This window comes from Diorhabda sublineata, chromosome 3 (genome assembly GCF_026230105.1).
Source record: "Diorhabda sublineata isolate icDioSubl1.1 chromosome 3, icDioSubl1.1, whole genome shotgun sequence".
Classification (NCBI taxonomy): Eukaryota; Metazoa; Arthropoda; class Insecta; order Coleoptera; family Chrysomelidae; genus Diorhabda; species Diorhabda sublineata.
In genome coordinates this window covers 34914624-34941081 of record NC_079476.1, presented here as the reverse complement: position 1 = coordinate 34941081, position 26458 = coordinate 34914624, and the positions used below count along the sequence as shown (strand labels likewise).

At 32.7% G+C, this 26458-nt stretch overlaps 2 protein-coding genes across 2 annotated transcripts; one reads left to right on the top strand and one right to left on the bottom strand.

The window, feature by feature from the left end:
- Nucleotides 1-1161: 1161 nt before the first annotated feature.
- LOC130442120 (uncharacterized) lies at nt 1162-24626 on the bottom strand. The gene is made up of 7 exons (XM_056776161.1): nt 24367-24626; nt 24169-24303; nt 13818-14022; nt 7916-8116; nt 5650-5761; nt 4792-4926; nt 1162-4336 (listed from the first exon to the last, which is right to left on the bottom strand). Exons 2-7 carry the CDS (start codon nt 24296-24298, stop codon nt 4268-4270), a joined length of 852 nt encoding a protein of 283 aa, XP_056632139.1. The 5' UTR covers nt 24299-24303; nt 24367-24626; the 3' UTR covers nt 1162-4267.
- Nucleotides 24574-26458, top strand: LOC130441765 (uncharacterized). The gene is made up of 2 exons (XM_056775551.1): nt 24574-24623; nt 25045-26458. The coding sequence occupies exons 1-2, from the start codon at nt 24574-24576 to the stop codon at nt 26456-26458; spliced, it is 1464 nt and encodes a 487-aa protein (XP_056631529.1).

The window sequence follows — 26458 nt, the reverse complement described above, 5'->3', positions numbered from 1 at the left end:
CATCTTCGCTATGGTTTGCCTTTCTGGGGGTCTTGTAGTTTACACCTCTTCGAATCTATCTCTAAACTACAGAAAGAGCTATTCGTTAGATTTATGGTTTGAGTTGTAGAACACATTGCGAATTCTATTTTTAAAAACACAAAATTCTAACTCTCCCCGCTCTTTTCATTTTAGAATCTGTTTGTTTGGTTCGCAAAAACTTTCACAAGTTAACTAAGAGACCCATTCATGCCTACCCTACTAGAAGAAAGACTTTGGACATTTACTTACCTATACCCACTTCTGCTCTGGTAAAAAAATCTATCATCTTCAGTGCCAAAAAATTATTCAATCAGCTACCTTAAAAATTAAAAATGGCAAATACATTTAATAAGTTCCGAAGATTGACAAAGGCATTTTTGCTTGGAAGATCTTATTATTCTGTGGCAGAATTCTACAATTTACCATAGACTCAAGACTGGCATGATCCAATTTAGTATGAAGTAAGATATTATATGTATTATAATTATTATTATTAAGTCATTTTGTTATTTTATATTATCTAATATAAAATTTTGTTGCTTTATCCATTAAATTGTAGAATTTTCTAATGACAATAAAGCTTATCTCTCTCTCTCTCTATTTAATCATCAGGTTGTTGAAGTTAGTAACCTATCTAACACTAATCTTTATCAAGGATCATTATAAGGTGGAAGTATTTAACAGAATACAAAGTTTCTCGTCTTATAATAATATACTTGTATCCAGTAAATTTCCCTTAGCAAACCAGTTTAAAAATTTTTCATTTTTATAAAATAATCAAAAAACATGTTAATGTCTTAGACCTAGGGCATCTGGTGTGTTGATGGTGCCTTTCAAAAGTTTGTAAAGAACACCATTAGGATAATTTTTATATAATTCATGGGTGCATCTTCAATGCATCTTTATTGGAGGTAATTAAAGTCATATTCCCAAGGAAAAAGTTGTTCAGCTTTTGTTTATTAAAATTTTTATCTATAATTCAAATGAGTGCGATCAAATCAAGGAACTAGTATATTTAGGACATTTCTTTCTGGTAACTAGTTCATATAATCAGTTATCCATTACTTGCTTTTATAAAGAGTTCTTGAATGATTTGTGGGAGATATCGAGAATGGTTTTTGTCAGAAAATAAAAATACGGTTTATCATTAAAAGTAAATTATAATTTTTTTTAACAATCCCTTCCAATTTATTTTTGAAACATAAAATATAAGTACTTTTTTTACATTATCATAAAATTATTTTTATCACAGTAAATGACTAATGTGCATGTTTTTTGAAATTGTTTTTAAATTCAGTAACCAACGCACATTACCAATAATTTAAAATATTCACCCAATATACAATATATTATATAACTAGCAACAATAAGTTTAGTTTACAATTTTAGAATTTTGAAAATTTGCACACTTGAAAATAGTAAATCAGAACTTCATTACTGTCGAGAGATTAGATATAGTTGTTGTTTCGATCTGAACATACCTAAAATGTTACATTTAACAAAAAATTACCAACATCTTCCTTAGAATAATTAAGCAGGTACCTAGGTATATTGTTACTGTTGCTGGTAAACAACTGTCACCAATATAAATAAATATTAGATAAAGATGGATATTAAGTTCGCAAAAATAAATTAAGAAAATATCCTTCGATGAAGAATTGATGGATTGTACCCCTCCAGAAATACGACAGGTTGCTGATGCAGCACCACACGGGTTGGTGCCAGAAAAAAGTAACCATCGCTACCTAAAAGCTATTGAATTATATAAGAAGTGATGGGAAGAAAAAAAAGTGAAGAATACCAGTTCCGAAAGTGTACTGTTAGCATATTTTGGAGAACAAACCAGCCAAAAGAAAAGAAGTCGCCCTCTTTGTGGGCAATTGAAGAAAAAACTGATATTTCGAAACATGGGAAACTGTTGGTCTTCGTAAAACGACAAAATGTGGGCTTCAGGCCCAAGAAATCGAACGTATTTTCCAGCAAAAATAAAGAGGATTTTTTAAACAAAGCTCTAAATGAATTTCTACCGATAAAGGTAATATATTTATGATCTTTAAATAAGTATTTTTTTAAATCGTGTTTGAGCTTATACAAGTGTACAGTTGTTATGATATTATGCTTTTATTATTAATTTAGGTCGCATTAATAATAGGCGTATCTGGAGCTTGTCGGAAGGAAGAATTAGTGAAAAGGAAAATTTTCGATGTTGTTTTTTTTTTGAAACAAAAAATTTCGGTTAAAATTCCAGATTCCAAAGCACATACAAGTAGATAATTTTTCATTACTGATACAGTATGGGTGAAGATATTTCGAGACTACATGAATTTCAGAAAAAAAAATAGAAATCAATAGATTTTTTGTTCAGCTTAGAGGAGAAATAGTATAAAATCAAACAATTGGGCATTTTCCAAAAATTTTTACTTTTGTTGAATTTAGAGGACTCAAAAGGCTTTACAGGCCATGATCTAAGAAGAACCACCGCTACGTTACTTGCCAACAGCTGTGCAAATATACTCCAATTAAAAAAGTTGAGAGGATGTAAATCTAGTACTGTGGCAGACGGTTATGTAGATAGCTCAATGAAGAACAAAACTAAAACTGCCTATATGCTGTCCAATGTGCCATGTCTACTGAAGCTGTTACAAGTACTCATTCAACAGGAAAGTAATTTGTAAATATTTCTGAGAGCGTTTATAGTAATGACAACATTGCATATATGATTGTAAATAAAAATTATATCAATATATTTTTAAAAATTAACATTTTTTTATCAATCAATTGACGTTCCAAAACTATATTCTAAATTCTGTACAGTAATTTCTTGACGTACTTAGTTATATATCTTTTTCTCTAAAAATAAATAGTAACGAAAATACAACCCTTTAAAAAGAGAGAATTCAAGACTTCGTAACTGCCAAATTATTTAGACAGTTATATAGTTATATCTGTTTCCGATGTATTTGAAATATAAAGTATTTTTTTTTCATTGTAATCGAAAATGACTGACACATACTGTTCAAAACTATCTTATATTTATACGGGATGGGCTGAGTAGTGATGTAAAGTTGATTATCCTGATAATTTATATAATGGTATATCCTTCAGAGGATTGTACTTCTGTTATTATTCAGTTTTAGCTCTATCACTTAATGTAGATTAGTATGGACCACTTTGTTTAATAAAAAATCGACTGAAATGAAAAATGTTATTCCTAATATCTAATTGTTCGAATGGTACTTAACGCAATCGATTAGAAAATCTATTAAAATATATTTTGAATAATGAAAACTTAAACAGATGATTCTTCTCTAATCGAAAATTGAAGATCACTGAATATATTATCTAATTGGCATGTATATTCTGCATATAATTAAACAGAAACGACCTAATAAAAGATATTTAATTGAATAAATTGCCTTCAAACTTTTTAATAAAGCACAAAATGGTCCTGCATTTTCTTACAAAATCTACTACTATGATTGTCCTCAATTTAAACTTCAAAGTTGTTTCTTGAAAATCCAATTATAATAAGATACTGTGGTAACTGATGGTAACTGTGTATAATTATTTGGAGGCCAAATATCATTTCACACTAGTTTTTAAGTCGAATGAATTAACATACGTTTTTTGTTAATTAAGGTAGGGCGAAACTATTTCAAATATTAAACCCTAGACATTTTTTGGTTTTCTTTTCACTTCACTTTTTTGTCAGACAAACCAAATCATGATAATAATTAACAGTTCATTTTGTGCCTTTGCAATTACAATCAGTTACTATTATCGAATACAATATTAGCGACTGGTGATATCTTCTATTTTACCTTCGACATCACTTATGATCGTATGTTATTATTCAGTTAGTCACTATCGAAACCATCAACATTTCATATGGCTTTATCTCTAATTACTGAGTTTGAGCAGTCAATTTCCTCAATAATGAATATGTGCCTGTATCTTATTTTAATTTCTGTTTATTTCTTGTATGGAATTGGAATTTGCTTTTAATTCATGTTAGTCTTTTTCTCCTCATAGAACTCAAAAACCACTAGTCCTTTTTAATTTATATAAATTGGGTACTAACATACTTTTATGTATTTGGAAAAATTAAAATTGAATAAATAAGAGTCAGTATTCATAATGCTCCGCCCTACCCTACCTTTCCAATATAAACAACTAATTATGTGTATAATTTCGATTCTATGGTAACTAATTTGTTGTTATTTTAATGATTCTGTTATATGAAAATTTAGGTGATGTTGAAAATCCTCTTCGCAATGTTCACCACTGAAGCGTTGTCCAAAAGGTTGTTAATATACTGAAATATTTTTTCAAATTTATTAATTGAAATAGTTACAATTAAACTTTTAGATAAAGTAGAAAACAATAAAGAAATAGTTAAATACAAACATATGTTCAATGATTTTTGTTAGTTGGGACACTTTGGGACCTTTCCTTAACTTATTTATAGTAGTTAATAATGCTAACAATGAGTCTAAGTTAAGCTTTTAGACTTTTAGCATTCAAAAGAAATTCTCAACAATTACTTCAAATGCAGTTGAGGTGAGCAAAGTTACTTTTTATTATATTAATATTCGTAACCAAGAGGAATTGGCTTAAAAATTGTTCGCAGGTATTTTTTCGATTCCAAAAATCCCGATTTTCTCGGCAGATGTTGATATATTGAATATTAGTCAAATTTTCGTACCAGTACCAGCATTTCCTTTACTATCATGCAACTACGAGAAATATGATTGTTATTTAAAAGGTTACCTTAATGAATTCCAGTTCTATAGGTCTCTTCAGTTCTGGCCAGAAAATCTTCAATGCTTCTGGTGCTAATCTTGATATAGCCTTATTGATAAGAGCTCCAGTATCAGGATCATTCATCATGTTTTCGAAGTTATTCTAAAAATAATGATTTGGAAATATTTTACTTATATTCTTGAAAAATAACAAGAAACTGAACTAGCGCGACTAAAGGCTTCAAATACAAGGTGTCGATTTGAAAATGTACATTTATTAGTAAAGAAAATAACGTTTCTTATACAAAATTTAATCATTTCCGTTTTATACAAGTGAAATTTATTTAATTGCAGTGCTTTTTCACTGTTGCGAAATGCTTGTTTGCCACAATGCAAGGTTACTTCGATGGCTCTGTTCTATACTTTGTATGCTTTGCCCAAAGCATGGCGAACCCTTTTTGAATTCGTTCTAATACTTTAGAAATTATCCGTTACGTAATACAACTTCAGTTTCATTTAATACAATAACATGTGATACTTAAACTTGTTTATAGTTTTCACCAGATTCTGCATGAGCTAAAAATAGTGAAATGTGACATTTTTTTAAAAGCTAGTTAGCTTCCATTGCCAGAAGATTAACTTAATTTATTCAATACCAGCCTACAAACTGTCTCCTTGAAAATAAATGAGACATGGCTTTTTTTTATTTTTCTGTAGGTGCCAAATTATATAAAGTGTGGTACATTTTCTAATTGTCACCCTGTCTACAGATATAATAGCAGATTTTGATTATCTACACCATTTTATAAGTCATTGTTTGGGCTTAATTTTTTTCATATTTGTCGCCAAATAGCTTTTAACAGTCAGGATTGAAATTTCTACATACCTCTAGCTTCCTCAGTCTGGGTAAGATACTTATATTTTCAACTTGTAATTGACCTGGTAAGGTGAATTTTAATATTGTCGATGTGGCAATTCTTAAATCTATGATGTTCAATCTATAACAAACATATCACTGTTTGGAATTTCAAACAAATATCTTCAGCTCAACTCATTTCATACTTTACACAAAATTCCCTGTTTTAATTAAATTGATATAGCCATACTTTTCCAAGTTTATAAAGTCACTATATAAATTTTCTGGATACTTGACTCTGCATTTTGTATCACGTCAAAAATACATCCTCTCAAAACAACTACACACATCAGTGGTGTTGAAAGAATACTCATAACTAAAGGCAGATGTAGATATCACAATTGTTGGTTAGTTCATCAGGCAAAGAGAGAGTTACATTGACTAGACCCCATTTGAGATCAATGTTGTGAAAATATTTCTGATAAAGAAGATCAGAGCTGCCATCAATGTAAGGATTGGCTTCTCTAGCACACATAAAACCATTTTTAATATAATCCAATTGAGCAGGTTTAAGTCAGTTCTAAATCGTACGTAACATCAACAAATATCCCAGTCAATGTGAATAATATGTGAGAGTTTTATAAACAATTAGTTCTCATTTTCCCTCTAACTTAGTGGCAAAACCGATGAAACTATACAAAACATTTCCAGCAAAAGTTTTTGGTTCCAGAAGCAAAAATAGAAAATAATATGAAAAAAATTGTCATCCTCTTAAGAGACAGTGATTCGGAATCAAATGTTTCTGATGGTGAAGAATCAGAAACCCAGGATTTCTAGTCTTCCATCGGTGACAAAAGATATTTTAAAATGAAAGTTCCTAAATTGTATGAGATCATTACAAGTGGTGCTGCTTAAGTTTTGATATTTGGCAACACTGACTTTCCGTGTGATGATTTTCTATGACTTTCGACGTGGATTGAGCCAACAACAGTATGCAGATCAACTCGCTTCGACTTTTGGTGAAAGCTGATACTAGAAGATCGTAATGTAACCTGGGCATAAGTTCCAATTGTATACATTTAATATTGGATGAATATGTGACTGTCATATTTGTTCTAAATTGGATACGGCATAATTTGACAATCGTTAAAAAAAACCTCGTGTCGATTGATTGTGATTGATTCAATTGTGGTGCTTCGAAAGAAGTCTTTAAGATCGTGACTGGCGACTAATCATGGATCTATGCATATGAACCTGAAACTGAACAACAATCGACGGTATGTGTCTTTCAAGATGAGCCAAATCCAACAAAAGTTGTTTATTCACGAAGCACATCGAAGCAAATGGTCGCCTGTTTTCTCGGAATAACTGTACTTGTTACATGTTGACACCATTCCAGTTCAAACAAAACGTTTTTGAACAGTCAAAACATCGAATTGATGGATTGTCGGCCGTACAGCCCAACGATTTTTTCTTATTCCCGCTGGTCAAAACTAAATTGCGAGGTCATCGAGTTAAACGCATGCAAAAATGTACTGATCTTAATGAAATTTTTTTGAAAACAATAAAGCCATATCCAATTATAAATATTTGTTTTTATTTGTCTATTTCAAAACTTAAGTAGCAACCCTCATTAATCTTTTAGCACTTAGCTAATAGATCTGGGTTCGATTCTTATTCAGGGTCGTTCGAACTTTTTCCCGTTGCTGAAAACCACTCACTAAGATACCCTGTTAAAAATTTTCTTCTGTAATATTAGCAAAAATGTGTAGGCAAATCAATTTAATAAATTTACGTCCTTCGCAATTTATAAAAAAAAAATACATAAAATGCCCCAGCTAAATATTTTTTCTTTAGAAGAAAATGTGTCCACCCCTGTTTAGTTTTTCTACATCTTCGTCGCTTTTTTTGATGGGAACTGTCCGTCATGCGAGTTCGGATCGGACCGTGGAAAAACGCTCTAAATGTTCAGATAAATTCCATCCTACTTGTTCTACTGAACATAGTTTCCTGCAAAAACAGTTTTTTTGGAAAAAATCGATAGTTCGTTGTTTCTCGTAGTGGGGCTAAATGATAAAAAATATAATTGTTCACATCTAGTTCTGTTCTTCATATTCAATACCTTGTTGACACTAAATATTTTTTAATTGATGACCAAACACATACATCAATCAAATATGGTTTATATAACGAGACTATATAAATAGTTGTTAATGTTTATACGTGAATTAACATCGAAAAAAAAATTAGGGTGAGAGCATTAACGAGTTAAATGAATAATAAAAGATGTTCTTACTTAAATGGACCATTTCCGAAGATCCTAAATGTTTGGCCGATAAGACCATTTACTTGATAAGTTCCATTTGCTCTGATAAATGGGAAAGTTAAATTAATATCTAGTCTGAAACGTAGTTTACCCAGATCGGTCAGTTTCTCTTTGGTAACCACAAATTTCGAAATATGTTTTATAGTGATATTTTTGGCATTTCCCTTCAATCTAAAAAAAAACAATTAGATTATATAAATAATAAATAGTTCATTGATGGATTAACCTGTTTTTCGTTTATTCTATATTTAGTTTTTAACAAGTTACAAGTGACTCTTTTTACATTCTACTTTTCAAAAAATTGAATTGAAAAAGTGAATAATACTGACCCTAATGTCAGAATGTTTCTTAATAAATAGTGAAAGGCTATGTTGAAACGGTGTGTATTTTTCTATCACGAAGAGTAGGCGCTTTATCTCAACATAATGTACTTTACGATTTACCTTTCATTACAAGTCCAATTCAGACTATTGATTAAAACAGTCATAGACACAGTTAATAATCGGCGGATAGCCACGCATTAATTGAAACTTAATCCATAAAATATGACTCTAATTTTGATAGAACACTCAATAATAGACAGAAGTAGAGACAGGTTGCTGTTTATTATATAGCTAATGTACGGGAAAGTAGTGGAGGTTTTAGAAATATATGAAAGTAAGCAAATCATGTATTCAAATTTGACTCTCACAGTAAAATCGTGAAGTTAATTTGAGCGAAGCAATAAGTAGAAAACTTTGCCTCGGCTCGTTAAATTTCCAATTATTGTCGATGTTTTTGACCCCAGACAAAAGATTTGGAGTCAGGAGAAGTTTGAACGTAATGAATTCCTCGCGAAGATGCATTTCAAACCTCAATTAACTTCACCGAAGCATTGGAGGGGGTAATGTAGTGGAACTATTACCATTCTACCAGCCAGCGCTTCATTAACCACGTAGATGAAACTTGATCAGTTCGTCCCGTAACTCAAATAGTGACTATAGAATGTGAGCATTCTGGAACACTAACGATAAAACTTATACCGTCTGTCGATGGCAACCAAATTTTAAGAATCATTTAGTGATATTCTGATCTATTACCTGGAACGTGTCCAGATCGTTATTGTTTCAGTTTGACAAGGTTACATGAAATCATCTGACGAAAACAGATTGCTGTTTATTACACAGCTAATGCCACTCTGTATCTACAACTAGAAGATATTTTGTACAAGGTACTACATCTCATTTTTTTGTTACCAATATACGTAGACTTCTCCCATAGGAGGAACTTGTTTTGGCGTTTTTGTGTCCCACTTTCCAAAATGTTAGTACTGCTCCTTCGAGACACTTAAGTCTTTTGATGAAATGAGCAGAAATTTCGTAGGCTTGCTCGCAAAAATATGCAGTTGTCATACTTTTCTACGCCTATCGTTGTAAAGTGGTATTTTACAGGGCATTGACCTGTCAGAAGTCTGACCACCAGTTTGATGTCGTTTCAGATAATCACCAGTAAACTGAAATAGTTATGAATCTTACGGATTGCTCCTAGAGCAACGCAGGAATGGTTACCATAATATGGGCGAAAAATCTACATCTATAGACGAGATATAGCACCCAGCGACTATTTACTATGTCTTGTTTTCCAGATGGAAAAAGCACCCAGCATACATAATATATGAGGATCTGATTTCTACAAAAACGTTGGTTTTGGCTCTGATAAATATCTAAATAGATGTGATTATCAAAAATTGTTAAGCCTCTTAAGTTCCTTCTGTATTTTCTATTAATTATAAATAAAACTTTGTTCTTTACGGTTTTACCCATCCTTTTGAACCTAACCTCTGATATTTTCTCCCGTAAATTTTTTTGTAATGAAATACTACTCTCTAGTTTTTTTCTTTAATGCATCCTTTGCAGATTTATTATATCTTCCTTTTTTGGATATTAAAAGAGCGTTAGAAAGCTTAGATACTTCCATTGTGTATAATTTTTTGCCTAAATGTATCTTTTGGGTGCTTTTATATTATTTTGGGAATCATTTCGAATTATTATAACGGTTTTTTCTTTAATAAATAATATGTAATATTCAATCTCCTCTGTGTAAATAATCTTACCCGATTTCAAAATGACCGTCCTTGACATGGACTTCTTGATTATGTGAATTGTTGAGGTAACGAGTTATATAATGTCCAACAATCGTTCGCGTTTTAAAGTTGAATAACACTGTTTTTAATGAGAAATGTATGTTGGGACCGGTTTAATACAATAGTTAAATGTTTTCGCCATCTGGCATATTGACCGAAATTTCCAAATACAGATATTCTTGGAAGTGGGTTAAGAGATCTAGTAGAAGAAATGTTTATCAACTAGTTATTGTTGTTGAAATGAAACGTTGCAAAAACAAGATTTTAAAGAAACATTAAATCAACATTAAACTCGTTTTCATTCGTCACATGTCGCTGAAATATTTGTCGTATCTGTTGAGGTAAAATGTGATAATTACAGACAAAAATAGAATATCAAGAAAATGTTTTTTAAGAATTTAAGGATTTATTACTTTCAAACTTGGATCTATTACATAGACACTTCTAGTTATTGCGACATCAGCTTCTCAATCGTAATAACAAGAATTTACACTTATTGGGTTTGACGCAACACTTTAAGGAACTTACTTTATGGTTAACGCGGAAAAACTTTTTGTTGCTGATACATAACTGAACTTGAACTAGTTATTCATTATTAATATATCATTGTACAAACATCGAACTACAGTTATTTCAGTATAGTTCAATGAATCGTGCATTTTTACGTTAAAAAATTATTTATTCTTGATTCAGATGATACTTTTGCATAATGTGGAAGTGTGGGCTTAAGTCCTGAAAATACAGAAGAATCAAAAAGGACTAGCATAGGTGTAGAGAAGGGCGGCATTGAAACTTCGATTCGGACAGTTTTAGAGCCAGCTATAATGGTGATTGTGGAAGTTATTCCGGTGAAATTTCTTGCTTTAGTAAAAGGACAATATACCTGAGAAAGGCAGAGGTATTCGGAGTGAAAACAGTAAAAAAAAGAAAGAAGTCGCACGAGAGATAGATAGATTCCTGGAGCTATATCAAAGAGGAAAGTGAAGAAGCGTTCAAACTTAGATAGAACAGCACTATGGAGAAGTTGAGTATTATGTTACACAAATTTCTGTTCGGATATGGGTATTTCGCACGCTACTTGCACACAATAGGCAAAAGGGAATTCAGCCGAATGCCTTTATTGTTGTGTAATGCAGGATAATACTCTGCATACGTTTTTCTTCTGTGAATGATGGACAGTGAACAGAGAGGAGTCGCACATTAGCGGATTATCATCATGGTGAAGATGTTAAGAGAAACACTAAATATAGTATCTCAAGACATTCGAGGAGTTCTACGCACCAAAAAGCGAGAGGAAACAAAGAGTGTTCAGGTTAGTGTTCGGCGGTTTTAGTTGGTAGTGGAAGTGATGAAACACTAATAAACTTACTTCAACATCAAATTCGATTGTTAATTTATTAGACCACAACCTCTAAAAAACATTTATTTATTCATATACGAGGTGTGATAAACAATAAGAATTTGATATTATTAAATCCATAAGCGTTTCTGAAAGGTCTCTTCCGCAATGGATTCCATTTACCTTGTTGTGGGCCTCAATGTTAGGAATAGTGTCAAAATTTTAGAGAAATGCCGAAAAAAAAAGACAAATAAGAAGAAGTGGACGAGAATCGTATATTAAAAACGAAACGAATGTTCTAATATCTTCTTTTAAAAGCGGATTCTACAGTGAACTGATCCTATATTGTCCATATAATCGAAAACGAAATTTTCATAACCTTGATGTTCGACTTTTATTACTTTCTGAGTAAGATAACTCACTGGTTTTCCGTTGAGAAATTTGAATTTTCACCCAAGGATCATAACCATAGACGCAACTTTCTTCATAACTATTTTAGCAATGAAATACGTGTCTACCTAAGAGGATCTTTCAGCGCCAAGCGTTTTGAAATATGATTTCTTTTGGATCATCAGTCAAATACTTTGAAAAAAATCTGGCACTCATTCGCTACAGGAATTTCGTGAATATCTTCCAAAATCTACTAGAAACCATCACTGCTGGGCGTCAACTGATGTCGAATGATGTTCTCTGAACGTGAACCCGAAACTAAACTGCAATCGACTCTATGAGTCTTTCAAAACGAGCCAAATCCAACAAAAGTTGTTCGCGAACTAAGCACTTCGAAGCAAATAGTCGCCGGTCGCCCATTATCTGTTAAAGTACTTTGCACAGAGTCGTACCAAATGTTATATTTTTCATTAAGCTCTTAAACTAGTTTGCCCGCTTTTCTTATCTTATTCTGATATCAATAGTCCGATCTTTCCTCATCCTCTTGAGCTTCTTTGGCATTGTGTTTCACAACAAGCACTTTCCACTAATGTGGTTGGGAAGATAGTACACGAAAAATATCGTGTCGGCATCCGAGAGATAGCAAGAGATATCAGAAGCTCTGGATCGAACTTACACATTTTGGGTATGAAGCCTGTCAATGCTAGACTCCTAACAAAAGACTTGGTTCTTTAGCAAAATCAACGTCGAGTAGTAGTCGCAAAAGAGATGCTTGAAAATGTAGCTGTGGGCATTACATTCATCAAATGCATCATTACTGGTGACGAGTCGTGGACTTATGAATATGACGTCGAAACTGCCCAACAATGTAGCGAATGACGATCCAAAAATGAGTGGAAACCGAAAAAATTCGTCAAAATTGGTGATGGGGGTCGAGCGATCAATATAAAGTACTACTAAGTGAAGCAATTCGTAAGCGACTAGATTAAACATAATTTCAAACTGTCATTCCTATGTGTAATTTTCATTTTTCAAAATCTTTTAGTAACAATTCATATAATTGCAAAATTATCTTCATCTTACATTGATAAAAGTCCGATACAAGATGTAAAATGTATATTGACATGTTCCAAAATTTATTTAAAACATTTCTGCTCGTCTTGAACTACCGCTGAACATGTTGCTGGAAGCTTTTTGTTCTTCACTTGAAATTTTACTATCGTAAAGAGTTTTTCATATCTCGCATAATCAAATAGTTGCAAATACCTTATATTTGATGATTCACATTTTTTATGAAATTGTTGATATAATCCACAGTAAGAAAAAATCTTGATTATTTATATAAAAAAAATTTTTATTATCAAAAATATTAAAATTTTTATTTTTGGTCAATGTATAAGTAATCACGTATTCTCTCTCTAATTTCAAGTTAAATTCCTATCTTTACTAACTTGGAAACTATTTGTAACATTAAGAATTCCTCAAGGTTTACCACAAGTGCTACTCACAAGTGCTTCAAATGTATAGAGAATTCTAGACTTAGAAATAAACTAGACATGTGTTATCAAAACTATTTAATCAATATTTAGTTAAATCAGTCATACATGAACAATAATAATTAGCAATATATCGGATTTATTCTATTGAATATTTGCGACAAAGGAAATTCTTGAATTTTTTATTATTATAAATCACAATTACCAATTTTTAGAAAAGTGACTCATGGTAATATAATCAGGAAATGCTTAATTACTTTTTGAGTGGTATTTTCCACAAATTAACCTACCTGTTAATCAATTGTTATGATAAATAAATTATTCATAAACATTGATATATTGTATTTGTTTAATAAACAAAATCATTAATTACTTTCAATTGACATAATTCAAAGTTCATTTGACTTTAATTAAAATTATTATTAGAGTTTCATTTAGACATTGGAAAAAAATATTTTCGTCGCTCATTTTAACAAACAATAGCACATTCAATAAAATATAAACTCAAAATGAGAAATTACTTACAGAGCTGCCTCATGTCTAACGTCAAATTCAATTTTGTTCACATGCAGTGGATCCAATACCGGAATGCTCAATTCAGGCACGCCTTTTATTAGTTGACTTCTAATTAATTCCACTAAGGCACTCAGTCGATCCTCTATTTTTGAGAAAGTTGTTATTATTGTTTCTATAGTATTTCCAAAAACATTTATACCACTTCTTATCAAATCTGAAAATAATATAATTGTCTTATATCTAATCATACACTTCTTAGACACTTTTAAAAGCTTTTGTTGAAAAATAGTTTAGATTTAAAGTATCTTTTGATTAAAAATTAGTTTTTAAAATAAGTGGATTAAACCAACAGCAGTGTGCCAATCAGTCGTTTCAACTTTTGATGATGAAACACCATCTCGAGCCTCTGGTTTTCCAAATTCAAACGTGGTCGCACTCAGCTACAGAATGACTTTCGTGAACATCGTCCAAAATCAGCTGCCGTGCCGCTTTGCTTGAACTGATATTGAAATGTGACATACCGTGAGATCGAGGTATACTTGGACAATAGTTCCATTCGCATATATTCAATATTGAGTGAACAAAAATGCTTTAAAAATTCAATCGCGGTGTTTCACAAGACGTGTATAAGTTCGTGACAAGCGAAGAATCATAGATCTATGCATATGAACCTGAAAGAAAAACAACAATCGACTTTATGGGTCAGCCAAACCCAACAAAAGTTGTTCGCGCACGAAGCAACTCGAAGGAAATGGTCGCTTGTTTTTTGAATGGATGAATATAACGTGTCGCCATCATTCCATTAGAGCTACGTTCAATTCTGAATGGTATACAATTTTGCCAAAAATCAGGGAAACCAATCGCAGAAGACGAATCATACTCCACCACGACAATGCGAGCTCTCACGTATCAGTGCAAACAAAACCGTTTTTGAACAGTCAAAACATCGAATTGATGGGTCATCCACCGTAAAAGTCCTTGTTTGGCATCAAATGACTTCTTCTTATTCTCGCAGATCAAAAATAAATTGCGGTGTTAACGTGAATCTGAAGAAACGATTGATACCTTCACACCACATTTATTGGAAGTACTCAATAGAATTGAAAAATGGTTCGAAAATTGGTTCAAACGCATGCTAAAATATATTGATCTTAATGGAGAATATTTTGAAAAACAATAAAACCATATCCAATTATAAATATTTGTTCTTATTTATCTACCTCAAAACTTGAGTAGCAACTCTCGTATAATTTTTCGTTTCGTTTCAATTGTGGTATCTCAAAAATAAATGCAAAGCAACCATCCATTAAATTACTCGTAGTTGCATTGAAATTTATAAAATAGAATTATAAAGTTCACTCAAATTGTTTAAATCTTTTTTAGAATTGACAAATTTCTCGTATGTATGCGAACCATTTCTAAAAATCCCCTTTTTCCAGTATTTGATTCCTTTTAAAGAATTTTTTATTTTTATAATTGATATTCAATGGTTTGTTAATGCAGTTTTATTTTTTTATCATATTGATGACTGTTTAATCTATTTTATATATACTGAAATGTCTGTCCTATGTAAAAAGCGCCATAATCATTACTTGTTATACAATGTTATTTTTTTTGGATAATGCATTATGTCCTTTATAACTAATAATAGTAATATGATATTTATTGAAAGAATTAGATAGTCGTTGAGAATTCCTCGTACATATAGTGAGGAAAAAAGTATTTTACGTTTTGAATATCTATTTTTTTCAGAATAAATCAAAAATTCCGCTCTCATAATAAAAAACTTCAATTCACAATCGAAAGCGAACAAAATAATAAAATCAATTTTCTTTATGTCACATTATATAAAATTAACCATAACATGAAAAAAGAATGGTATACAAAACCACCTTAATCCACGATATATTAAAACTTCAATTCCATTCAATTCATGTCATCATCCTATGTAACAGAAATATCAGTAATTATAATAGTCCGGGAGTCAGGTGAAAATTTGGTTCATTATTTCCTTTCGAGAGATAATTATTGGTGATATGCATCAGAGAGTTATGTAATAAAGCTCGGTGGGTGGAATGAAGGACAGTAGCACGACAAAAAAAAAAAAAGAAATTCAGTTAATTCCTCCCAGCTGAAAATTTGTAAGCTAGCAGTGAGTCGAGGAAAACCTGATAAGCAGATGCAATAGATGCTTCCGCTTAACTCCTACGTAATAACTTCCAAAGTATCAGCTGCCGGTTTTTCCACCAAGATATAGCTTATATATAATCATTCACATCTACATATATATCATCAATTAAATTTTTATTTAGAGAAAATCACTGAAAATATAAATTTTTTTTCATGTTCGAGACGCCAATTGACATATAATACACTATAATATAGTCAGCTGAATATTTTGTTTCCTCGAGGTATTGGGATAGTTACATTTTCAAAAATTTTTATTTTGGGAGGAAATGACTAAATTTCTTTTTTTTTCTCATTTCATCCCACTCATCGAGCCGCAGCTGACATTCACTAGGCTTTATTAATCAACTTTCTGATGCATTCTACTAATTATCTGTTAAGAGGAACTTGGGCGTAAGTATATTTTTGTTGCTGGCTCCCGGATTATAAATTTGACTGATAGATCTATCCAACTATGAGATCTTAAATTTAGATGAGAACACTTTTGCGTTTATAAGCGAATAAGCTACAACTTGAAATGTTCAAATTGCTCTGAGAATGGAAATGTTTTTCCTAACTTTCTCTTTCAATGCTCTGTATTTTATCCATTAAAGTTCATTATATAATAGAATTATATAATTTAGAAAGGAATTCCACACTTTAGCAGAGAGCTCCTCTTGTGTTTATTTGTCAATGATTCACACAAATATAGTTTACGAAACTATGTAATGAAAAGTTTGGGAGGTAAGTACGAGTAAAAAATAGCGTGAAGAAATATACAGTACCTATTAGAACGTAAAGTGCACTACCTTGTTAAATAGAATAATCAGTTGCTTGATCGGAACATATAATTTTTTAAATGGTTATATAATAAGTACGTCGTTGATCGTTACAGAAACTTGGAGTTATCATGAAATGTCAATCATTTTTTATTTAAACCAATTAGTATGTATTGAACAACTTTTTTTTGTGTTATTTGAATTTTTTAACCTTTTTATAATCGACACAAGGCTAAAGCTAATCAACAAAATCCTCCTATTTCCGAAAATTCCTATTTGTTTAGGAATTCAGTTTTATTAATCAATAATAAATATTTAAGAGCATTTAAAAAGTTAATTGTCTTCTATGAAAAAATGTGCTTACACTAGCAAACTATACAAACTATACAACATCCTTCTTTCCACCCACAAATATACCTTTTCGTCCCTACAATAAATTAAAATCATTTTCACCGATCACCCCATGGTCCAAAATACACACGACATCTACCAAGTTCACATTACTCATAATGTAACAATCTCTCTCATCTGGCTTCCACTGAAATCGCTGGAAAAGGATCTTCAGATAACCATACCAAAAAAGCCTTCAACAACCCAATAGTCCAAAATACACAAGACATCTACCAAATTCTCGTTGGTCATAATGTAACAATCTCTTTCATCTGACTTCCACTGAAATCACTGAAAACGGATCTTTAGAACGCCATGCCGAAAAAGCCTTCAACAACCTCATCCAAGGTTCTTAGTGGTATATGAAGCAACTCTAGACATCATTGCAAACCATCCATCTATCTGTTTCTCACCTCCCCCTAAATTTTTTGAGTAAAAGAGATGCTGCGACAATAAGAAGACTCCGCCTTAATCTAATTAAACTTACGGTTATATTATGTCGTCCTATTTAACGAAATTGTCCATCAAACACATTCTCACCGACTGCAGACAATACTCTACTACATACCATTAGTTCAATATAAAACTTAGCCTTAAGGAAACAGTCGACGGCTCCACAGAAATCACGAAAGACTTGGAGTTGCGTAAAGTTATCAAACTGTACCAAAAAATAAAAATGATACAGCTGGTCTAATCGGATCTTTGGTTATGACAATTGATATACTCATATTATATTTTCTTTCGTTGTCTTCATCCTATGTAGTAGGCGTTGTAGGTCATTGTTATTCCCTGGCACTAGTACTCCATCTTCTACATAACATAACATTTTTAATGAATGATATCCCATTCTGCAGCCACCGTTGACCGAAAAAATATCTCACAAGGAATAGGACGAATTACTTTCATTAACCCTACAAAATACAATTTTGTGACGTCACAAATTATAGCGAGCCTTTAGCCATCCTATGAAAGCTTTCATCTAGTGACAATAGTCATAATTTAACATTTTTTCTGTGTTATTGTGATTTTTCTAAACTCAGTTGGTTTATTGTTTTATATTGTGCATTTACAGTAGTATGTACTGCTATTTTTAATGCGCCCCTCAATCGTACGTTATCAAATGCTTTATTGAGATTTACAAAACGTATAAACATGGTTTTTTTATTTTAATTAATGAATTATGAATATCGCGTACACTGTCCATCTGTTCTGTCTGAACTCCTGTTGGTTTTTCCTCAAGTCTTATCACTATGATTTTAGTGAAAACTTTCAATACTGAGCTTAACAAAGTTATGTTTATTAGATCTTTTTCCTCAATTTGTATATACGTAGTGCGTTCCATGAGTTCTTCGGCTCATATAATAGAGTGCGTTCGGGTCAGTGAAAAGTCTCTGCGATTGTTGTGGGCAATTTTTAGTGTATTCCGATCAACGGTAACGGCTGATTAAACTATGATCTCTCACTATGATGCGTCATCTAAAATAGATTCCATGGAATGCTATTGGAAACGACAGTCCATGCCAGAAAAGACCAAGGTAACAAAAAGCGCCAAAAAGGAATGTCCACTATAATATTTTGGATCTTCGAAAATATTATTTTGATTGACTTCAAGGAATCAAATTCTACATCTTACTAAAGCAGTTTCATCTAAAATTATGGAAAAAGGCGCGGCAACACCAGTTGAAATGTGCGATGAAAATACCCAGTCCACATGGCTTCACAGACATGTAATACCATATAGCCCTGATCTAGCCCCGCCTGACTAAAGTATCGGTATACGAACATTTTGATTGTAAAGATGCATTATATTTTTATAGTGACAAAAAGCTTTAGGGAAAGGGAGAACTTTTTCTATTTATGGTTAAGTACGGATATGTTTGGCTTCTATTCGTACAAAATAAAATATTAAACGTATTATCTGGTAAAACGAATCGTTTCACTCCATATACGCCGTGAATTTGGACTAAAAAAAACTGACATACCTTGTAACGTATCGAACCAAAATGAATCGATGCATGATAGAACAAACAAATACTTGCCTTAATACTCTTTCTCTTTCTGTTGTGAATATAATTTTGTTTAAGAGAAAGATGATTCATGTTTATCGTAGGTTAGTTACGCGGTAAGCTAAGACACTTTTTCCGTGACCTACTGAATGGATATTTATATAATCGGATTGCTGCAATAGTAAAGCACGTTTTGAGGTGGTTCGGTTTAGACCCAAGAAATTTTTCAGTAACTATGTTATTGCACAATTTTTTATACATACGATGGTAGCAAATGGGTATATATGTTAATAATTTACCATGTCTATATTTATGTAATAGAAAAGCTGCAATTATGAACCAGTTTTTAAGATGTTTCAGTTGAAACCAAAAGTAAAAATCCATAAAGTTTGTAATAAGAGTTAGGTGTGATTTCAGTACTGAATAAACTATTTGATGGAACTAATAGATGGGAAAAATATGGTAGCTTACCTATTCTACAAGTAAAAAAATAATTTGAATTAGCAATGCACAAAACGTTGGATCCATGAATAGAAATATTTCAGTTTTGGTCTCCTCAGTATAAAGAATGGTGTTGCTTTTAGTACATTGTTTTAATTTTCAGGAAGAATCAGAAATCGCGTGGTGAATAAAAAAGATGTGGTACAGCAGGACGACTTTTAACGATCAAAACCTAGCGAATCAATATTGTAGTGCATTTTAATGCCTCATTTTGTAGATCTCTTCGCATGTTGTGTGGTAAACATTCCAGTAAGTGAATTGTCTATTGAACAATCAAATTTGTCAATTTGCATTTCGTTTGATTTGAAGGCGTAACTGAATCATTTCCACTTTTAGATCGCTCACACTACTTATAGACAATTTTTGAAGCTATTTCATATGATCATAGAAAAATTTCAAGTCAACTTGTTTCAACAAATAAGAGAATGAGACGTATATAGGTGAAATAAACGTGACGTGAGTTATGGCTACTATAAAAATTTTTGAACTCACCTCGTATGCTCTTGCATATCAAGGTTATTTGGAGCCAAACTAATTGAAAGGTTGCTTTTAGTGTACACGAGTTTTTTTTCACTATTCATGAATGTGAAAAGTGGAATTTGTCATTGAGGAAATGATTTTTGCTTGTCTATTGATGTTAAATATATATTTAATATTGTCAATTGCTTGATCGATAATTAGCAACAAATAATATTAATTATTACTTACAGATAGATGAAAAGACATGGAAAAGATTACAGTAGAAAAAAATATCTATAGAATTATGAAAAAAGAATGAAAACTACAGTACAATGAGAAGGTTACAATAGGAAGAGACATAATAACAGAAAAAATGAAAAAGCAGAATGAAAGATATAAAATGATTACAATCAGAAAAGCAGAAACAGAATTATGAAAAAAGAATGAGAAATGCAGACCAAGAAATACGAGGAGAAGGTTACAATAGGAATAGATAATAGACATAACAGAATAACGTCTTAAGACAGATCGAAAGATATAAAAGAGACTACAATAGGAGAAAACAATAACAGAAAAAGAAACGAATGTTGAATAGACATGGTAACAGAATTGAGAAAAAAATTAGAAAGATATGAGAAAGATTTTAATAGTGGAACTACGGAAAAAAAACAGAGCAACACATATGAGAAAATGATGAAGAAAGAAAAAAGACACAAAAGTGAGAATAAAATAATTCTGAAAACAAAAGAAAAAGGAAAACATTGAAAAGTAACTGATGAAAAAGCAAAATTATGTATTCAAAAAAAAAGTAATGACAAGAACAAGATTCAAGGACTAGGCATATATGATGTATGGTAAATATTAATTACATGCAAACATAGTTGATTGACGAGAAACATTTATTTCCCAGAAAGCAAATTAATTATTGTCGAATAACATTTTTTTAAAACGTTATCTGTGAATTATAAGTTCAAAGGATGGTCAAGGTCAAATGTGATAATTATATACGTTCAAAATTTTCCACGGCTCGTCCGATTTCTTTTGTTTTTACTTCGTCTGAGAACCGGATACCTACGTCACTACAAAAACTTGTAGGAAGAAGAGGGAACAATCTTGGCCTCGAACAGCGATTTTCGTTTAAATTAAAATTATATGTTGCAAACAAAACGCTCACTTTCATTATATGGCAACTCATTAAAATAATTGCATATTTAAATATAAAATTTTCAAATAAAAGCACTCCATATTTGAGGTCTCTAAAAGATAAGATGAAAAAAGTACTATAGTACTGCAGTGACTAGCGAAGAACTACAAAAATTTTAGACCTTTATGAACTCTAACACTATATATTTTGAGATACAAGGTATTCGTAGAAAAAAGATTTCATTTATGTTCACCACCTACATCAATGGACTTCTGTAATAGAGCCATCCACAACTTAAAAGCTTGAAGCTAGTCATCTTTTGGAATACTTTCAAAAAATTGTTCAATTGTCTCATCTTCTCATCATCCGTCTTGTAATGTCAACCACGTGAATGTTTTTTTAGACTAAAGAGCAATAATAAATCACATACTGCCAAATCCGGCGAATAAATTGCAAGTTTTTCCTATGAAAATTCCATCTGCTGTATATTGTGTGAACTATAATTAATATTGATCCGCGATTATTGACAGACTCAAAAACTACAGTTTGCTGTAACTGTAAGTTGATTAACTTAATTGCCTCCACTTTCTTCCCAGACCTTTACTTTTCCGCCATTATTGGTGCCATCATTTTTTCTTTACTTCTGAATCAAAATAGTTAGCATAATATTGGGCAGTTATCATTTTTCCTCTTCCTTAGTAATCGATGAAGATTAATTAACTTTAGGAATTTTAAAACATTGTGGCCGAAAAAACGGATTTTGCTTTCTATAGAGGACGTTTCTCGGATGAAGTTCATTGTTTCGACTCTATTTATATTTCTGGAGTATAATGGTGTACTCAAGTTCCATCTACTGCGATATATCAATATAAAATTTAAATGGAAGCGAGCTATTGATCAGCATTAAAATCGCGGCACCCACATTACCGGTATCTTTTAATCCAAAATGTTACGTACTAATTCGGTTGAAATATACTTAGCTATCTCACATACATTTATTCGACGATCACTGAGTGCAATCACACGGAGTTTGTCAATTTTTAATGGAGTAGTTACAATAAACGACATCCTAGGGATTCAGCATTATCATCCGTATTCATATTACCAATTTTAAAAGAAGAGAACCACTTAGGATAATGTTTATTCAACTTTTTATTGGTATCTTTGATTGTTTTTCTACGTAAAAATTAATTATCACTCAAAATTATTGTTTCTCGATTTTTATCCAATAGTTTTCTTCATATAAGTATTGAAATTATCAACAGATTTATCTTAAATATCACAGGATATTGTGATGATTATTTCATGTATAATTTATATCAAATTTCTTCAATTAAAACATAACTTAAAAAATTAGTACGTCTTTTGTAAATATTATAAAACCAATTTGATATTATTAGTTAACGAATGCATTTCTATAAATATAATGGTGTTAATTCGTTATTTTGTTAATCATATTTATTGAAGGAATAACAAAATTATCGTGTGATTTACGTAAAACACACAATATATATATATATATATATATATATATATATATATATATATATATATATATATATATATATATATATACGAGAATTGTCTGAAAAGTTTCCGACTTAACAGAGTAACGATGCATTTTATAATAAACATTTCGTATGCGATTACGTCCTGAAAATCTCATTTCTGCAATAAAGCTTCAAGGTTTGGACAGAGGAAAAAGTCGTTGGGGGCCATATCGGATGAATAAAGTGGGTCATCAACCAATTCGTGAATATGGTGGTCACCGAAGTGTGAGATAATGCGAAGTACCCAAAAAAATGGTCATCATCTCTTTTTCGGCTGATTACACCATATGTGCCTTTTTTACAGCAGGTTAGCCCTTTGCAATCCACTGTCTTGATTATTTTGTCGATTCAGAAATGTAGTGGATGATTTACAGTTATGAAGCGATGTGAAAAATTCGACTTATTTGGCTCAAACCGCTTCAATACGAAAGATGTTCATTCAAAAATGCTTCTAGTCCAGATGAGCAACGCAGTACCAAACGCGAGGCTAGCTCAAGCATGAATAATTCTTCAATCAATATATGGTAAATACGTTATTTTACAATGTCGATTAGCCTCTTCTATTTCTCTGGCCTTAATCCCCCTCAGTACCATTTGGTTATGACGCTGGTTGTCGCAGTTTGTGGTCGTCCTGAACTCTCCTCTTTAGTCAAGCTGATACGACCAAATTTCAATTCAGAAGCAAAAAAATTTATGATCGTCAATAATGGTACGAAGTCTTCGTACACAATGTCAAACTGCTCTCTTATTTGCGTAGGCATATCGACTTTTATCACCAAATATTTAACTGCAGCTCGATACTCAATTTTATACGATTTCAGAAAAATCTTCAACACGGCTCAGTTATGGGATTGTCGATCAGAAAGTAACCTTCCGAAATAGCTGAAATATTTAAACACAAAACATCTTCAAGTTAAGGTTGGAAACTTTTCAGACAGACATTGTAATTTATAACCAATCACTAAGATGTGCGGATAACAGTTTTTATCGCTCTATGAATGAGGATTGAAATTGACAAATTACACGATGATTTATTGAATTCATGTAGAGAATAGAAAAATTGAATTAATTACATTTACTTACCAGTAGAATATTGAAAACTTTGATTCTGAGATTTGTATGTTCATAATAATTATAAAATAGTCATTAATTCTTTATATTATTATACAAAAAAGTCTATATTTTGTTATTCGAGTTATCTATGGTTAGATTATTGTTAGTATTTTCAAAAAATTACATTTAAAACGGTTTTAATAAAATTGATATTATGTTAAATTTCTTAATAAAGAGCCATCATTTTATCTATAGGTAATATATTATTTATATAATCATTATATTAATTAGTACACATAATAAGAAACTTACCAAATGTAGTATTTGTTATCCTATTTAGAAATGAGGTTAATTTCGGTTCTTGAATTTCAACATTAAACTGCGAATCTACCAATAAAATTCCCGCGAATATGCACACAAAAAGCGAAACTAAACGTGACATCACGCCTGAAAGAAATAAATTATAAAATGAAAATATGTAGTCAATAAATGGATAATTTGAAAATGAACCTGTCAAGTCTCCAATCGTCAAACCAGTGAAATCAACAATGATATAAACAAATCACTGATACAAGGTACGATACGAGTACTCAAATTTAAAGAGAGAGAGGTGGGATTTAAGTTTGGGGAGCGCTTACAATTCACACATTATTGTAAATAAATGGTAGTTGCTTGTTGATACAACCCGCAATTTTGAATTTCTTTAGGTATTGCGATATGTATGATGCATGTAACGGCGATTGTTTTATGTTCGACAAGAAAGCGATGTACGCACAAGGTTATATTTCATTTTTGTTTAATTTATCGTGAATTAAATAATATGTAGTTAGATAATGTCGATTTGCGTGAATCCTTATTTTACAATAATTGCGCGTTGACAAACCAACTCGAATTATCGAACTAGTAGCTAAAATATGTACAAAACATAATTAACTTGAATGATCCGTCAAGCTTAACCTGAAGAAACTAAAAATAATAAGCACAATATTGAATACAATAGAATGTATTCGAATATACATATTAGCGATGACATAACATATTACTTACTAGTTAGTCATTATACAGAATTATGATGAAGTAATGTACAAAATTCATACAACATCTAACGTTCATTTTTGGAAAACAAAAATGCAAAAACACATCCGCACTTCTTCACCCGGTGTTTGCTAGAGCACGCGCAAATTGTAGCGCAGGGCAGGGCAGTGCAGTCCCGGAAGTGGACTCTTACGCACTTGTTCAACCGGTTTTTGCTAGAGCGCGCGCAAATTGTGGCGAAGGGCAGGGCACTGCAGTCCAGGACGTGGACTCTTACGCACTTGTTCAACCGGTTTTTGCTAGAGCGCGCGCAAATTGTGGCGAAGGGCAGGGCACTGCAGTCCCGGACGTGGACTCTTACGCACTTGTTCAACCGATTTTTGCTAGAGCGCGCGCAAATTGTGGCGAAGGGCAGGGCACTGCAGTCCAGGACGTGGACTCTTACGCACTTGTTCAACCGGTTTTAGCTAGAGCGAGCGCAAATTGTGGCGCAGGGCAGGGCAGTGCAGTCCCGGACGTGGACTCTTACGCACTTGTTCAACCGATTTTTGCTAGAACGAGCGCAAATTGTGTCGCAGGGCAAGGCAGTGCAGTCCCGGACGTGGACTCTTACGCACTTGTTCAACCGATTTTTGCTATAACGAGCGCAAATTGTGTCGCAGGGCAGGGCAGTGCAGTCCCGGACGTGGACTCTTACGCACTTGTTCAACCGATTTTTGCTAGAACGAGCGCAAATTGTGTCGCAGGGCAAGGCAGTGCAGTCCCGGACGTGGACTCTTACGCACTTGTTCAACCGATTTTTGCTATAACGAGCGCAAATTGTGTCGCAGGGCAGGGCAGTGCAGTCCCGGACGTGGACTCTTACGCACTTGTTCAACCGATTTTTGCTAGAACGAGCGCAAATTGTGTCGCAGGGCAAGGCAGTGCAGTCCCGGACGAGGACTCTTACCCACTTGTTCAACCGATTTTTGCTAGAACGAGCGCAAATTGTGTCGCAGGGCAGGGCAGTGCAGTCCAGGACGTGGACTCTTACGCACTTGTTCAACCGGTTTTTGATAGAGCGCGCACAAATTGTGGCGAAGGGCAGGGCAGTGCGGTCCAGGACGTGGACTCTTACGCACTTGTTCAACCGATTTTTGCTAGAACGAGCGCAAATTGTGTCGCAGGGCAAGGCAGTGCAGTCCCGGACGTGGACTCTTACGCACTTGTTCAACCGATTTTTGCTATAACGAGCGCAAATTGTGTCGCAGGGCAGGGCAGTGCAGTCCAGGACGTGGACTCTTACGCACTTGTTCAACCGGTTTTTGATAGATCGCGCGCAAATTGTGACGCAGGGCAGGGCGGTGCAGTCCAGGACATGGACTCTTACGCACTTGTTCAACCGGTTTTTGATAGAGCGCGCGCAAATTGTGGCGCAGGGCAGGGCGGTGCAGTCCAGGACGTGGACTCTTACGCACTTGTTCAACCGGTTTTTGCTAGAGCGAGCGCAAATAGTGGCGCAGGGAAGGGCAGTGCTTCTTGCACGTGGGCTCATCCACACTTGTTTACCTGTGCCGGTGTTTGCTAG